Source organism: Chiloscyllium plagiosum, unplaced genomic scaffold (genome assembly GCF_037043375.1).
Source record: "Chiloscyllium plagiosum isolate Xiang-an unplaced genomic scaffold, Cpla_swu_hap1 HiC_scaffold_47, whole genome shotgun sequence".
Taxonomy (NCBI): domain Eukaryota; kingdom Metazoa; phylum Chordata; class Chondrichthyes; order Orectolobiformes; family Hemiscylliidae; genus Chiloscyllium; species Chiloscyllium plagiosum.
In genome coordinates, this window is record NW_028270185.1 from 6,799,891 (window position 1) to 6,815,139 (window position 15,249).

The 15,249-nt window shown below is 47.2% G+C and overlaps 1 protein-coding gene across 1 annotated transcript; it reads left to right on the forward strand.

Annotated features, from left to right (window-relative positions):
• The first annotated feature begins 6,178 nt into the window (after positions 1 to 6,178).
• On the forward strand, positions 6,179 to 13,232 carry LOC122542779 (gap junction delta-2 protein-like). The gene is made up of 2 exons (XM_043680815.2): positions 6,179 to 6,577; positions 11,071 to 13,232. Exons 1-2 carry the CDS (start codon positions 6,507 to 6,509, stop codon positions 11,921 to 11,923), a joined length of 924 nt encoding a protein of 307 aa, XP_043536750.1. The 5' UTR covers positions 6,179 to 6,506; the 3' UTR covers positions 11,924 to 13,232.
• Positions 13,233 to 15,249: the final 2,017 nt, after the last annotated feature.

Genomic DNA, 15,249 nt, shown 5'->3' on the forward strand with positions numbered 1-15,249 from the left:
TGGATGCTGCCTGACCTGCTGCGCTTTTCCAGCAACACATTTTCAGCTCTGTGCTCCAGCATCTGCAGCCCTCACTTTCTTCCTGCTGGAGCACAGCAGTTGCAAGTTCCGTCTTTCAAGTGGAACATATAAATCAAACATGGTTCTTTTTAAGATTTAATTAGATTAGATTCCCTACAGTAAGGAAGCAGGCCCTTTGGCCCAACAAGTCCGTTGCGACCCTCCAAAGAGTAACCCACCTCCCTCTGACTAATGCACCGAGCACTATGGACAATTTAGCATGGCCAATTCACCTGACCTGCACATCTTTGGAATTCGGGGGGAAACCGGAGCACCCGGAGGAAATCCACACAGACACAGGAAGAATGTACAAACTCCACACAGACAGTCACCCAAGGCTGGAATCAAACCTGGGACCCTGGCACTGTGAGGCAGCAGTACTAACCACTGAGCCACTGTACCTCCCCACTAAAAGGCAATAACAAGCAAATTATTTCACTCAATGTGGAATTTGTTTGTTATTGTCCTTGATAGGTGATGAATGATATGATGTTGCCTCCAACAGGATTCTTAATTCGATGAGGAAACGTTTATGTTGTCTCCTGTAACATTAGAAACTGGACCTGGACATTGTGGTATTGAAGAATTCATCAAAAACCTCTTCCAACTAGCTATTCTATGCAGATATTACACTCTTCTGGTAGATCAGATTGAGCTATTGAGTTAAATGGAGCAGCACACTTCCAGTGAAATGATCAAGTAATCAAGTGATCCAGATTACGAGAGACTCTACGATCCTTATACTCTCACATCACATGCTGAGATATAGTGATAGGCATTTTCCTTAAAGATATACTGACTATGAGATATTCGACAACAGAGAGCAGCTGCACTTCGTATGGTGTAGGGATACCTACAGTTAGGGAGTTCCAGGATTTTGACCCAGCAACATTGAAGGAACAGCAATATTAAGTGTGTCCTCGAACATTGTGAAAAGCTAGGGAAGAAATTACAGGGCCTCTAGCAGAAATACTTTTAGAGTCATAGAGATGTACAGCACGGAAACAGACCCTTCGGTCCAACCTGTCCATGCTGACCAGATATCCCAACCCAATCTAGTCCCACCTGCCAGCACCCGGCACATATCCCTCCAAACCCTTCCTATTCATATACCCATCCAAATGCCTTTTAAATGTTGTAATTGTACCAGCCTCCACCACTTCCTCTGGCAGCTCATTCCATACACGTACCACCCTCTGCGTGAAAAAGTTGCTCCTTAGGTCTCTTTCGTATCTTTCCCCTCTCACCCTAAACCTATGCCCTCTAATTCTGGACTCCCCGACCCCCAGGGAAAAGATTTTCTCTATTTACCCTATCCATGCCCCTCATGATTTTATAAATCTTTATAAGGTCACCCCTCAGCCTCCGACGCTCCAGGGAAAACAGCCCCAGCCGGTTCAGCCTCTCCCTATAGCTCAAATCCTCCAACCCTGGCAATATCCTTATAAATCTTTTCTGAATCCTTGTATCATCATTAGCCACAAGTGAGGTGCTAGAGGACTGAAGGGTGGCTAAGGTTGTGCCTTTATTTAAGAAAGGCTGCAAGATGAAGCCTAGGAACTATAGACCAGTGAGTCTGAAGTCAATGGTGGGTAAATTGTTGGAGGGAATTTTGAGAGAGAGAGGAGTTACATGCATTTGAATGGGCAAGGACTGCTGAGGGATAGTCAGTATGGCTCTGTGCGTTAGAAATCATGTCTCACAAACTTGATTGAGTTTTTTGAGAATGTGGCCTAGAGGATAGATGAAAGCAGAGTGGTATATGTTGTCTAGGCCTTCGACAAGGTTCCGTATGGTAGACTGATTAGTAAAATTAGATCACATGGGATTCAGGGAGAGCTTGCCAATTGATTTCAAAATTGGCTTCACAGTAGGAGACAGAGGGTGATGGTGGAAGGTTGTTTTTCAGACTGGAGGCCTGTGATCAGCGGTGTTCCGCAGGGATTGGTGCTAGGTCCACTGTTATTTGTCATTTATGTAAATGATTTGAATGAGTATATGGGGAGCATGGATAGTACGACTGTGGATGACACCAAAAGGTTTAGTGGACGGTGAAGAAAGTTATCTAAGATTATAAAGGGATATTGATCTATAGAGGCAATGGGCTGAGGAGTGGCAGATAGCATTTAATTTGGATAAATGGGATTTGTTGCATTTTGGTAGGATGAACAAAGGCAGGACTTATGCAGTTAATAGTAGGGCCCTATGGAGTGTTGTAGAACAGAGACACCTAGGTGTTCAGGTACTTAGTTCATTGAAAGTTGCATCACAGGTAGATAGACTGGTAAAGAAGGCATTTGGCATGCTTGCTTTCATTGATCAAACCATTGCGTATAGGAGTTGGGATGTCCTGTTGCACAGGACATTGGTAAGGCCACTTTTGGAGTACTGTGTGTAGCTCTGGTCACCCTGCTGTAAGGAGTATGCTATTAAATTGGAAAAGAGGCAGAAAAGATTTACCAGGATGTTATCAGGACTGGAGGATTTGAGTCATATGGAGAAGCTGGATAAGCCAGGACGTTTTTCATTGGAGAGTAGAAAATTGAGGGGTGACCTTCCAGAGGTTTATAAAATTGTGAGGGGCATAGATAAGGTCAATAGCAAAGGTTTTTGCCTTGGGGTCAGAGATTTCAATACTAGAGGGCATAATTTTAAGGTGAGAGGAGGGAGATTTAAAAGGGACCTGAGAGGCAATGTTTTCACACAGAGGGTGGTTTGTGTGTGGACTGAACTGCCAGAGGAAGTGGTAGATGCAGGTACAATTACAACATTTAAAAGACATTTGGATATGTACATGAATAGGAATGGTTTAGAGGGATATGAGCCTCTCATATAGAACTCATAGGCAGGCAGATTCTGGAAAAATGCAGAAGTAACAGGGTTGTTGTTATGGGTATTTTCAACTTTCCCAATATCGACTAGAACCTCCTAAGTGCAGATGGTTTGGATGGAGCTGTTTTTGTCAGGTGTGTTCAGGAGGGTTTCCTTACTCAGTATGTAGACAGACTGACGAGGGGAGAGGCCATTTTGGATTTGGTGCTCGGCAATGAGCCAGGACAGGTGTCAGATCTCGCAGTGGGAGAACACTTTGGTGACAGTGACCACAACTGCCTCACATTTACCATAGCCATGGAGAGGGAAGGAGCAGTAACCGAGAGAAGATATTTAATTGGGGAAAAGGACATTATGACGCTATCAGACAGGAGTTGGGAAGTACAGACCGAGAGCAATTGTTCCACAGAAAGGGCACAGCAGACATGTGGAGAGTATTTAAGGAGCAGTTGTTGCGAGTGATGCATGAAATTGTTCCTCTGAGACAGGTAAGGAGGGGTAAGATTAAGGAGCCTTGGATGACGAGAACAGAGGAGCTTCTTGTCAAAAGGAAGAAGGCAGCTTACGTAATGTGGAGTAAGCAAGGATCTAGCACAGCTTTAGAGGATTACAGGCTTGCTAGAAAGGAACTCAGAAATGGACTGAGGAGAGCCAGGAGGGGGCACGAAAAAGGCTTAGGGAGAACCCAAAGGCATTTTACTCATACGTGAGGAATAAGAGAATGATCAGGGAGAAGGTAGGGCCGATCAGGGATAGCGGAGGGAACTTGTGCGTGGAGTCTGAGCAGATAGGGGAAGCCCTAAATGAGTTTTTAGCTTCGGTTTTCACCAAGGAAAGGGACCTTATTATAAATGAAAACTTTGAGGAGTTGGGAAACAGGCTTGACCAGATCAAGATTGATGGAGTTGATGTGCTGGAAATTTTGGCAAACATTAAGATTGATAAGTCCTCAGGGCCAGACCAGATTTATCCTAGGTTGCTCCAGGAAGCGAGAAAGGATGCTGCTAAGCCGCTGGCGAGGATATTTGCCTCCTCTCTCTCCACGGGAGTCATACCGGAGGATTGGAAGGAAGCGAATGTTGTTCCTCTTTTCAAGAAGGGGAATAGGGAAATCCCTGGCAATTACAGACCAGTCAGTCTTACGTCTGTGGTCAGCAAGGCTTTGGAAAGAATTCTGAGGGATAGGATTTATGACTATTTGGCAAAGCATAGCATGATTAAAGGCAGTCAGCATGGCTTTGTGAGTGGCAGGTCATGCCTCACAAATCTTATTGAGTTCTTTGAGGAGGTGACAAGACAGGTCAATGAAGGTCGAGCAGTGGATGTAGTGTATATGGACTTCAGCAAGGAATTTGATAAGGTTCCCCATGGTAGACTCATTCATAAAGTCAAGAAGTATGGGATACAGGGAGATTTGGCTATCTGGATTCAGAATTGGCTGGCTGACAGAAGGCAGAGAGTGGTTACAGATGGAAAGTATTCTGCCTGGAGGTCAGTGTTGAGTGGGGTCCCGCAGGGCTCTGTTTTTGGGCCTCTGCTCTTTGTAGTTTTTATAAATGACTTGGATGAGGAGGTTTGGGGTGTGGGTTATTAAATTTGCAGATGACACAAAGGTCGGAGGTGTCGTCAATAGTATAGAGGGCTATTGCAGGGTGCAGCGCAACATAGACAGGATGCAGAGCTGGGCTGAGAAGTGGCAGGTGGAGTTCGACCTGGATAAATGCGAAGTGATGCATTTTGGTAGGTCGAACTTAAATGCTGAATATATGATTAAAGACAGGATTCTTGGCAGTGTGGAGGAACAGAGGGATCTGGGTGTGCAAGTTGTCACCCAAGCGGATAGGGTTGTTAAGAAAGCATATGGTGTTTTGGCTTTCATTAACAGGGGGATCGAGTTTAAGAGCGAGGTTTTGCTACAACCCTACAAGTCCCTGGTGAGACCACACTTGGAATATTGTGTACAGTTCTGGTCACCCTACTATAGGAAAGATACAGAGACTTTGGAGAGGGTGCAAAGAAGGTTTACCAGGATGCCGCCTGGACAGGAGGGTTTGCTTTATGAAGGAAGGTTGAATAAGCTCAGACTTTTCTCTCTGGAGAGAAGGAGGAAGAGAGGAGACCTAATTGAGGTATACAAGATAATGAGAGGAATAGATAGAGTCAATAGCCAGAGACTTTTCCCCAGGGCAGGATTGACTGGTATGAGTAGTCATAGTTTGAAGATATTAGGAGGAAGGTTATAGAGGAGATGTCAGAGGTAGGTTCTTTACGCAGAGAGTTGTGAATGTATGGAATGCATTGCCAGCTGTGGTGGTGGAAGCAGAGTCATTAAGAATATTTAAGTGACTGCTGGACATGCACGTGGATAGCTGTGAGTTGAGGGGTGCGTAGGTTAAGTTATTATATTTTACATTAAGGTTAAACCTCGGCACAACATTGTGGGCCAAAGGGCCTGTTCTATGTGGTACTTTTCTATGTTCTATGAGCCAAAGATAGGCAAATAGGACTAGTTTAGTTTGGGAAACTTGGTCAGCATGGACGAGTTGGACTGTTTCTGTGCTATATGGCTCTATGACTCTAGGTTAGGGTGGTGAACGGCTTGGAGGGCAACCTGCAGGTGCTGAATCTTGCATCTCAAGTGAATGTAAAATACCTTATCTCGAAGAAAACTAGTCGAGATTTTCCACTTGTACTGGGGACAAAATGTATCCTTAATAAACATCAACAAAAACAGCTGATCTGGAGCTTGTTAAAAAAAAACAGAAGATATGGGCGTCACTGGTTGGGCCAACATTTAGTGTCCCATCCCTAGTTGCTCCTTGAGAAGGTGGTGGTTAGCTGCCTTCTTGAACCGCTGTGGGTCCATTTGCTGTAGATCGACCCACAATGCTGTTGGGGAGGGAATTAATCATTAATCAATTGCTATTAGCGGGAGGTTGTTGGGCACAAGTTGGCACCCATATTTCTTACATTACCGCAGTGGAAACACTTCCAGAAAGTACTAAATTGGCTTTGGAAAGGTGTGAGGTTCTGACAGGCGCCAGAGAAATGCACATCCATCCCTGTACACAGATGGTAAACCTGTCTTTACAAAGTCAAGGGAGTGAAGCCATCACAGTTAATTAAGATTAGAAAACCAAGCTTTGGGGCTTTACAGTGCTGATAAGGAGGCCAATCCTTTTGTACGGGTTGGGTTTTATTCTGCGAGACGAGCTGTCAAGACACTTTGGCGAAAACTCACAATGCACAATGAGCGAATTTAAACGATTGGTTGTGAGAAACCTTCCCTGAGCTATATGATGCCAGGGATTGGAGTCCATTTAAAGATTAAAAAGGCAGGGTGAACGAAAATGTCCTGTCATGATGGAATGCCACTGAACCTGATTAAAGATCAACTTTGATCATAATCTCAACAAACCAAGCGAGAGAGACGATGATACGGTTTAACAGATAGGGCGGTCGCCTCAGCACCCAGGGCATTCTGTCACTGCCCGTTTCCATTAAACTGAGGACCAGGATCTTAGAAGCAGAGCTCAGGAAGAAAAAGAAAAAAGGGGGAGAACTTTCATTTAACTATCCCCTCTCATCCTGTGTCTTTACAAGTCCTCTCGGCCATGGGTGAGTGGACAATTTTGGAGAGGCTCCTGGAAGCTGCAGTCCAACAACACTCTACTATGATCGGAAGGTAAGATTCTGCTCTGAAAGGGGGAGGAGAGGAGAAGTGGGGTTTACTGGATATATATTCACCCATCAGACCAAAAACCGCAGAGAAATCCCTGGCTACAATTTCTGTCAGACTTATTCACACATTTAAACAAAAACAACGTTAAATTAACCCTTGATTATTGGGTTCATGTGTGATTATATGGAGGGTTTAACAAATTCTACATATACCCTCTGGTTTTTGCCTGACTGCTTGAATTTTGATGCGCATGAATATTTTTGGTAATTTACGGACTTAATGTCAGTTAACTATTATTCAGATAGCAATTAAATCAAACTAGATTCAAATTTGATTTTCCAAAACTATGATTACGAGTGTGGGATTGTGAATGAATGATGATGTATCGAACTTTTACTAGTTTAGTTATTCAGCATAATATTCGGCCTGTGGAGATTTAAATTGAACTAATAAATTTGGAGTTGAAAGTTAACCCTAGTCATAACTACCTTAAAGCTATCGACACTAATCTCTAGGGAAAGAAAGCTGCCATTTTAGCCAACATGTGAAGAAAAGTCTTTCTGAATAAGAGTCATATTTGAAACAGTCACATCCCATGACAGCAGCTGGGATCATTTAAAACCAATTGGAAAGATGGTGCTGAGCTGCCCTTTGAACTACCACAGTCCACCTGGTATAGGAAGACCCACAATGCCATGAGGGAGGGAATTCTAGGATTTTGACCCAGTGACACTGAAGGAACAATGACATATTCCCATGTCAGGATGGTAAGTGGGTGCGATGGGAACTTGCAAAGGGTGGTGTTTCCATATATCTGCTGCCCTTGTCGTTCTTGATGGAAGTGGTCATGGGTTTGGAAGGCACAACCTAAGGAGCCTGGTAGTGCATCTTGTAGATGTAACACACTGCTGCTCCTGAGTGTCGGGGGTGGAGGAAGTAGATGCTTGTGGATGCTGTGCCAATCAAGCGGACTGCTTTGTCCAGGATGGTATCAAGCTTCTTGAGTTCTTTGCAAGGTTTGTAGCTCAGGTTGAGGTTTAGGGTGTAGGTTTGCTCGCTGAGCTGTAGGTTTGATATCCAGACGTTTCATTATCTGGCTAGGTAACATCATCAGTGGCGACCTCCAAGTGAAGCGAAGCTGTTGTCTCCTGCTTTCTATTTATATCCTTCTCCTGGATGGGGTTCCTGGGGTTTGTGGTGATGTCATTTTCTGTTCATTGTCTGAGGGGTTGATAGATGGCATCTAGATCTATGCATTTGTTTATGGCATTGTGGTTGGAGTGCCAGGCCTCTAGGAATTCTCTGGCATGTCTTTGCTTAGCCTGTCCCAGGATAGATGTGTTGTCCCAGTCGAAATGGTGGGTTTTTTTGTCCATGGTACAACCCACGGACAAAACCAATGTCATCTACAAAATTCCATGCAAGGACTGCCACAAACACTACGTAGGACGAACAGGAAGAAAGTTAGCCACCAGGATACACGAACACCAGCTAGCCACAAAAAGACACGACCCTCTCTCCCTCGTAGCCCTACACACGGATGAAAAAAACCACCATTTCGACTGGGACAACACATCTATCCTGGGACAGGCTAAGCAAAGACATGCCAGAGAATTCCTAGAGGCCTGGCACTCCAACCACAACGCCATAAACAAATGCATAGATCTAGATGCCATCTATCAACCCCTCAGAAAATGAACAGGAAATGACATCACCACAAACCCCAGGAACCCCATCCCGGAGAAAGATATAAATAGAAAGCAGGAGACAACAGCTTCGCTTCACTTGGAGGTCGCCACTGATGATGTTACCTAGCCAGGTAATGAAACGTCTGGATATCAAACCTACAGCTCAGCGAGCAAACCTACACCCTAAAGCTTCTTGAGTAGTGTTGGAGCTGCCCCCATCCAGGCAAGTGGAGAGTATTCCATCACACCCCTGACTTGTACCTTGTAGATAGTGGACAGGCTTTGGGGAGTGAGCAAGTTATTCGCTGCAGGATTCCTAGCCTCTCACCTGCCCTTGCAGCCACTATATTTATATGGCTAGTCCAGTTCAGATTAACTTTTCATCCAACAGATCACATCCCTGATAGTGGTTGCTGTGGGCATGTTGGGCTCAATTGAGTGTTGGGCTTGGATCTCTGGAATGTGACTTGAACACACAACCATCTGACTCAGGAGAGGCCCACTGAGCCTGGGCTGCATTATTAAAACAGACATTGTGAGTACATGTGTTGGTCACGATTAGAAGTTAAGATCAAGATGGGTTGACAGAAATAAGCCAAAGGGAGTTACTGGGGCTGTGTAGAGTTCAACACACACAGCTAAACCATTCTGAGAGACGAGGGAAGTGGACTGAAGGAATTGTAGGTGACTGATTTGAAATCAAGTCACCCAAAGTTAGTTTACTGGTTCAGTGCATTCCAAGGTAAAGATGAAATATTTTCTTTGCTGTGTTCATCTTCCCTACAAACCTGCACCTCCTCCTCTGTACCCAGTGAGAAGACACTCATCCTATGAGTACCATTCATTCTCCACACTGCCCTCATCCTCCCTAGGGACATAGGAACAGGAATAAGCCATTCAGCCCCTTCAGCCTATTCCAATATTCAGTGAGATCATCCTAACTCCATACACCTGCCTTAGGCCCACATCTCTTAATACCTTTGATTAACAAAAAATTATCTATTTCAGATGTAAAATTATCTGATTTAGCATCACTCTAATTTGTGGGAGTGAGTTCCAAATATCTACCACCCGTTGTGTGTAGAATTGCTTCCTAACATCTCTCCTGAACTAGCCCTAAGAATCTCCAATCAATGGAAATAGTTCATTTTTATCTACCCTGTCTTTACCCAGTGTGTTATAGCTGAACTTTGCCCTGTCCTTATTCTTGTAGTGATTATAATGAGGTCAGCAGCTGGATGTCATAGAATATGAGTTCCCTGGTCCAATCAGGGAACCCTGGCTGACAGATATAAACAGGAGTGTCAGAGGTTCTTTTCACTGTGAGAGCTGGTTCTGAGGGAGCTGGGTAAGTGTCAAGGACTCTTCCTGTGTAAATAAAGTGTGATGATGACAGGACACAGGCTTCTGTGAAGTTATTTCAATTCCCTTTGCTTTTATTCATTGTGTGGTGTTGCTGGCTAGGCCAGCATTTATTGCCCATCCCTAAATGTCCCTGGAGAAGGTCCCTAGAGATGCCGGTGTTAGACTGGGGTGTACAAAACTAAAAATCACACAACACTAGGTTATAGTCCAACAGGTTTAATTGGAAGCACTAGCTTTCAGAGTGCTGCTCTTTCATCAGGTCATCAACCTGTTGGACTATAACCTGGTGTTGTGTGATTTTTAACCTGGAGAAGGTGGTAGTGAGCTGCCTTCTTGAACCGCTGGAGCTAGGGAGGGAGTTCCAGAGTTTCGACCCAGTGACAGTGAAGGTACGGCAGATTTTTTTATCAAGTCAAGATGGTGTAGGGCCCGGAAGGGAACTTGAAAGGGGTGGGGGTACTCTTATGCACCTGCTGCCCTTGTCCTAAGGTGGTAAAGAACACCAATTTGGATGGTGCTGTCAAAGACACCAAATATGCACTTTCTTCAGTAACCATGTAGCTCTTAGCCTTTTTGAAAGCTTATTTATTCACACAAGATATACACCACTGGCTAGATCAGCATTCACTGCTCAACTCTAATCGCCTCAATGGCTGTTCTTACATGGATTGGTCCACATACCAGGCCAGACCCACAGCAACATGGCTGACTCCTAACTGCTGTCAGCAAGAGACTCACTCATCGTGATTAAGGTCAGCAAGTAAATGCAGGTCTTCCTGGCCAACACTCCATAAAATAATTTATTTATAAATCAAGTATTTATGCATTTGGCAAGTATAATGGATGGTAAACAACTTTGATAACAAAATGTCTGGATTAACTGGAATGGGGGTTCCTTAAAGATCTGTATTTCCACAGCATGACCTCTTAAAGAGCTGTACATGCAATGTAATTAAGTGGTGTTGGAAAGCATGACTGTGGCATGCAGGGCTTCTATAATGCGGTTGTGCACTCTTGTAACATTTACGAGGTTGGACAACATTTTCTCAACCATCCCAAGTGTGCTAAGAATTACACTAACCACCAACTTAAGTTTGTCAATTGTGCTCGTAATGAGGCTCACTTACTCTTGCTAGAATCATATACATTTATTTCTTTTGGAGGGATCTGTCTCCTATACACAAAAGGATAATGTTCAGGCATTGCACTATTTTTGAATTAGACCAAAGTATAGGTCTCTGGTGCATTTCCCACAACACTGCCTCGACCAATCAGATTTGGCTTGCTAACCAATCAGCACCCTTTCTACGTGCAGTATAAATTGATGTTCCCTTAGAAATTTAGCATTCTTGCATTTGTCCTGATGATCACAGAATGAAAAGCTTCAGCAATGCAGTATCGTTTATAAAAATTTGACCCAGTAAATTCTCACTTTATTCTTAGGATCCTCCTCACAGTGGTGGTGATCTTCCGAATCCTAATCGTTGCCATTGTAGGGGAGACGGTCTATGAAGATGAGCAGGCCATGTTCATGTGCAACACTCTTCAGCCAGGCTGTAACCAGGCCTGTTATGACAGAGCATTCCCCATCTCTCACATCAGATACTGGGTCTTCCAGATCATACTGGTGTGCACACCTAGCCTCTGTTTCATCACGTACTCTGTGCACCAGTTGTCTAAGCAGAAGGAGAAACATTTCTCCATGCTCTGTCCACTTCTGGATCGGGATTCTGCCAGGGCATCCATGGAACAGAAGGAGGATAAAAGGCCGAAATGTAGTCTTGTCAATGGGGCCCTAGGCCAGAGTCCTGAAGGACATCCAAAGGCACTGGATGCAGACTACATAGAGGGCAAGAAGCTGTCTAATTTCTCAGGTTGGATCAGTAGCAAAAGCATGAAGATGAAACGTCAGGAGGGCATCTCGAGATTTTACATTATCCAGGTAGTCTTTAGGAATGCCTTGGAGATCGGCTTCTTGATGGGACAATACTTCCTCTATGGGTTCAGCGTTCCTGCAATCTTTGAGTGTGACCGGTATCCATGCGTTAAAGAGGTGGAATGTTATGTGTCCCGGCCAACAGAAAAGACAGTCTTCCTGGTCTTCATGTTCGCCGTCAGTGGCATCTGCGTGGCTCTGAACCTCGCGGAGCTCAACCACCTGGGCTGGAGGAAGATCAAGGCGGCTGTCAGAGGGGTACAGGCCAAGAGGAGGTCTGCGTTTGAGGTTAGGAAGAAGGCCCTGCCGTATTTCAGCAGCCAGGGGAGGACCCAATCCAGTGAGTCTGCATACGTCTGAGTGGCGTTTGTCCCTTTAAACCCAAAGCCAACTAAGTATCTTGGAAGGAATACCTCACCTTGGCAAAAAATCTCTGTTTGGTTCATGGCTGCGGTGTTTCTTTGTAAAATGTGCCCTGTTAGTAAAGAAATTTAAGCTTGAAGGGACCTCACATCTAATGGATCTCAGGAAGAAGGAAAACTGTTTAGGATGCGCTTTTTATGGCCACTCGATCTCCGAAATCACTTTACAGCCAATGATGTATTTTTATTGAATCACAGTTGTAATACAGGACGCATAGCAACCAATTTGCATACAGAAAGCTCCCACAAACAACACTGTGACAACAGGTGAACAATCCAGGCTCCTCTGTGGTATTGACTGAGGGATAAATATATGCCTAGACCCCGGAGAAAACACGCCCACTCTTTGTGAAAGTGCCATGGCAGCTTTTACATCTACCTGAGTGGTCAGGTGGGAATTCTATTTAAAGTCTCATCTAAATGATGGCACCTCTGATAGTGCAGCACTCTCACAGTACCAGATTAGGAGCATAGGGGGTAGTGACAACTTCAAATCATTTTTTGGTGGATTGCTAAGCTTTTGTTCTTGCCATTGTATGAGAATTAGAACAGAATATCCTTTATTGTCACTTGTACTCAAGTACAGGAGTACAATGAAAAGTTTTACAATGTCACCTCTTATAGCGCCATCCATAAGTACCGAGGTACAAATCTTAGATACAAAAAGAGGAATAAAGAAGAAAAGTAGTTCGTGGGCGGCACGGTGGCACAGTGGTTAGCACTGCTACCTCGCAGTGCCAGAGACCCGGGTTCATTTCCCGCCTCAGGCGACTGACTGTGTGGAGTTTGCACGTTCTCCCCGTGTCTGCGTGGGTTTCCTCCGGGTGCTCCGGTTTCCTCCCACACTCCAAAGATGTGCAAGTCAGGTGAATTGGCCATGCTAAATTGCCCGTAGTGTTCGGTAAAGGGGTAAATGTAGGGGTATGGGTGGGTTACGCTTCGGCGGGTCGGTGTGGACTTGTTGGGCCGAAGGGCCTGTTTCCACACTGTAAGTAATCTAATCAAAAATAGTTGCAATACTTTATAGTGATTCACAGAATAAGTTCGAAATAAGATATAGTTAAAAGGTTTGACATCAGTCAGATGAACAAGTCACACATAAACATTACATTGCAGTAGCTCAGTGCAGGGGCTTCCCACACCAAACCCCAGTCCAACATTATCCCTGCTCCACTCCAGGCCTCCAGTCTGCTCAGCATCAGCTCTCAGCTGCTCCAAGGGAAGTTTTCTCCAGATTTGTTTCTCCCTCGCCGGCCTCCACTCCGGGACTCGCTCCCCCCCCCCTCACCTGCCTCCACTCCGGGACTCGCTCCCCCCCCTCACCAACCTCTGCTCAGGGACTCGCTCCCCTCCCTCACCAACCTCTGCTCCAGGACTCGCTCCCCCCCTCTCATCTGCCTCCACTCCGGGACTCGGTCCCCCCCCTCACCAACCTCTGCTCTGGGACTCGCTCCCCTCCCTCACCAACCTCTACTCTGGGACTCGCTCCCCCCCTCACCAACTTCAGCTCTGGGACTCGCTCCCCCCTCACCAACCTCTGCTCTGGGACTCGCTCTCCCTCACCAACCTCTGCTCTGGGACTCGCTCCCGCCCCCCCTCACCAACCTCTGCTCTGTGACTTGCTTTCCCCCTCATCAGCCTCTGTTCTGGGACTCGCTCCCCACACTCACCAACCTCTACTCTGGGACTCCCTCTACCCCTCGCTGGCCTCTGCTCCGGGACTCGCTTCCCCACATCACCAACCTCTGCTCTGGGACTCGCTCCTCCACATCACCAACCTCTGCTCTGGGACTCACTCCCACCCCTCACCAACCTCTGCTCTGGGACTTGCTTTCCCCCTCATCAGCCTCTGCTCTGGGACTCGCTCCCCCCTCACCAACCTCTGCTCTGGGACTCGCTCCCCACACTCACCAACCTCTGCTCTGGGACTCGCTCCTCCCCCCCCCTCACCAACCTCTGCTCTGGGACTCTCTCCTCCCCCCCCCTCACCAACCTCTGCTCTGGGACTCGCTTTCCCCCTCACCAACCTCTGCTCTGGGACTCGCTCCCCCCCCTCACCAACCTCTGCGCTGGGACTCGCTTTCCCCCTCACCAACCTCTGCTCTGGGACTCACTCACCCCCCCTCACCAGCCTCTGCTCTGGGACTCGCTCCCCACACTCACCAACCTCTACTCTGGGACTCCCTCTACCCCTCGCTGGCCTCTGCTCCGGGACTCGCTTCCCCACATCACCAACCTCTGCTCTGGGACTCACTCCACCCCTCACCAACCTCTGCTCTGGGACTCGCTCCCCCCTCACCAACCTCTGCTCTGGGACTCACTCCCCACACTCACCAACCTCTGCTCTGGGACTCGCTTTCCCCCTCACCAACCTCTGCTCTGGGACTCGCTTTCCCCCTCACCAACCTCTGCTCTGGGACTCGCTTTCCCCCTCACCCGCCTCTGCTCTGGGACTCGCTCCTCCCGCCCCCCTCACCAACCTCTGCTCTGGGACTCGCTCCCTCCCCTCACCAACCTCTGCTCTGGGACTCGCTCCCCCCCTCACCAACCTCTGCGCTGGGACTCGCTTTCCCCCTCACCAACCTCTGCTCTGGGACTCGCACCCTCCCCTCACCAACCTCTGCTCTGGGACTCGCTTTCCCCCTCACCAACCTCTGCTCTGGGACTCGCTTTCCCCCTCACCAACCTCTGCTCTGGGACTTGCTCCCCCCCCTCACCACCTCTGCTCTGGGACTCGCTCCCTCCCCTCACAAACCTCTGCTCTGGGACTCGCTTTCCCCCTCACCAACCTCTGCTCTGGGACTCACTCCTCCCCTCACCAACCTCTGCTCTGGGACTCGCTCCCCCCTCACCAACCTCTGCTCTGGGACTCACTCCCCACACTCATCAATCTCTGCTCTGGGACTCGCTTTCCCCCTCACCAGCCTCTGCTCTGGGACTTGCTCCCGCCCCCCCCTCACCAACCTCTGCTCTGGGACTTGCTTTCCCCCTCATCAGCCTCTGTTCTGGGACTCGCTCCCCACACTCACCAACCTCTACTCTGGGACTCCCTCTACCCCTCGCTGGCCTCTGCTCCGGGACTCGCTTCCCCACATCACCAACCTCTGCTCTGGGACTCGCTCCCCCTCACCAACCTCTGCTCTGGGACTCGCTCCCACCCCTCACCAACCTCTGCTCTGGGACTTGCTTTCCCCCTCATCAGCCTCTGCTCTGGAACTCGCTCCCCACACTCACCAACCTCTACTCTGGGACTCCCTCTACCCC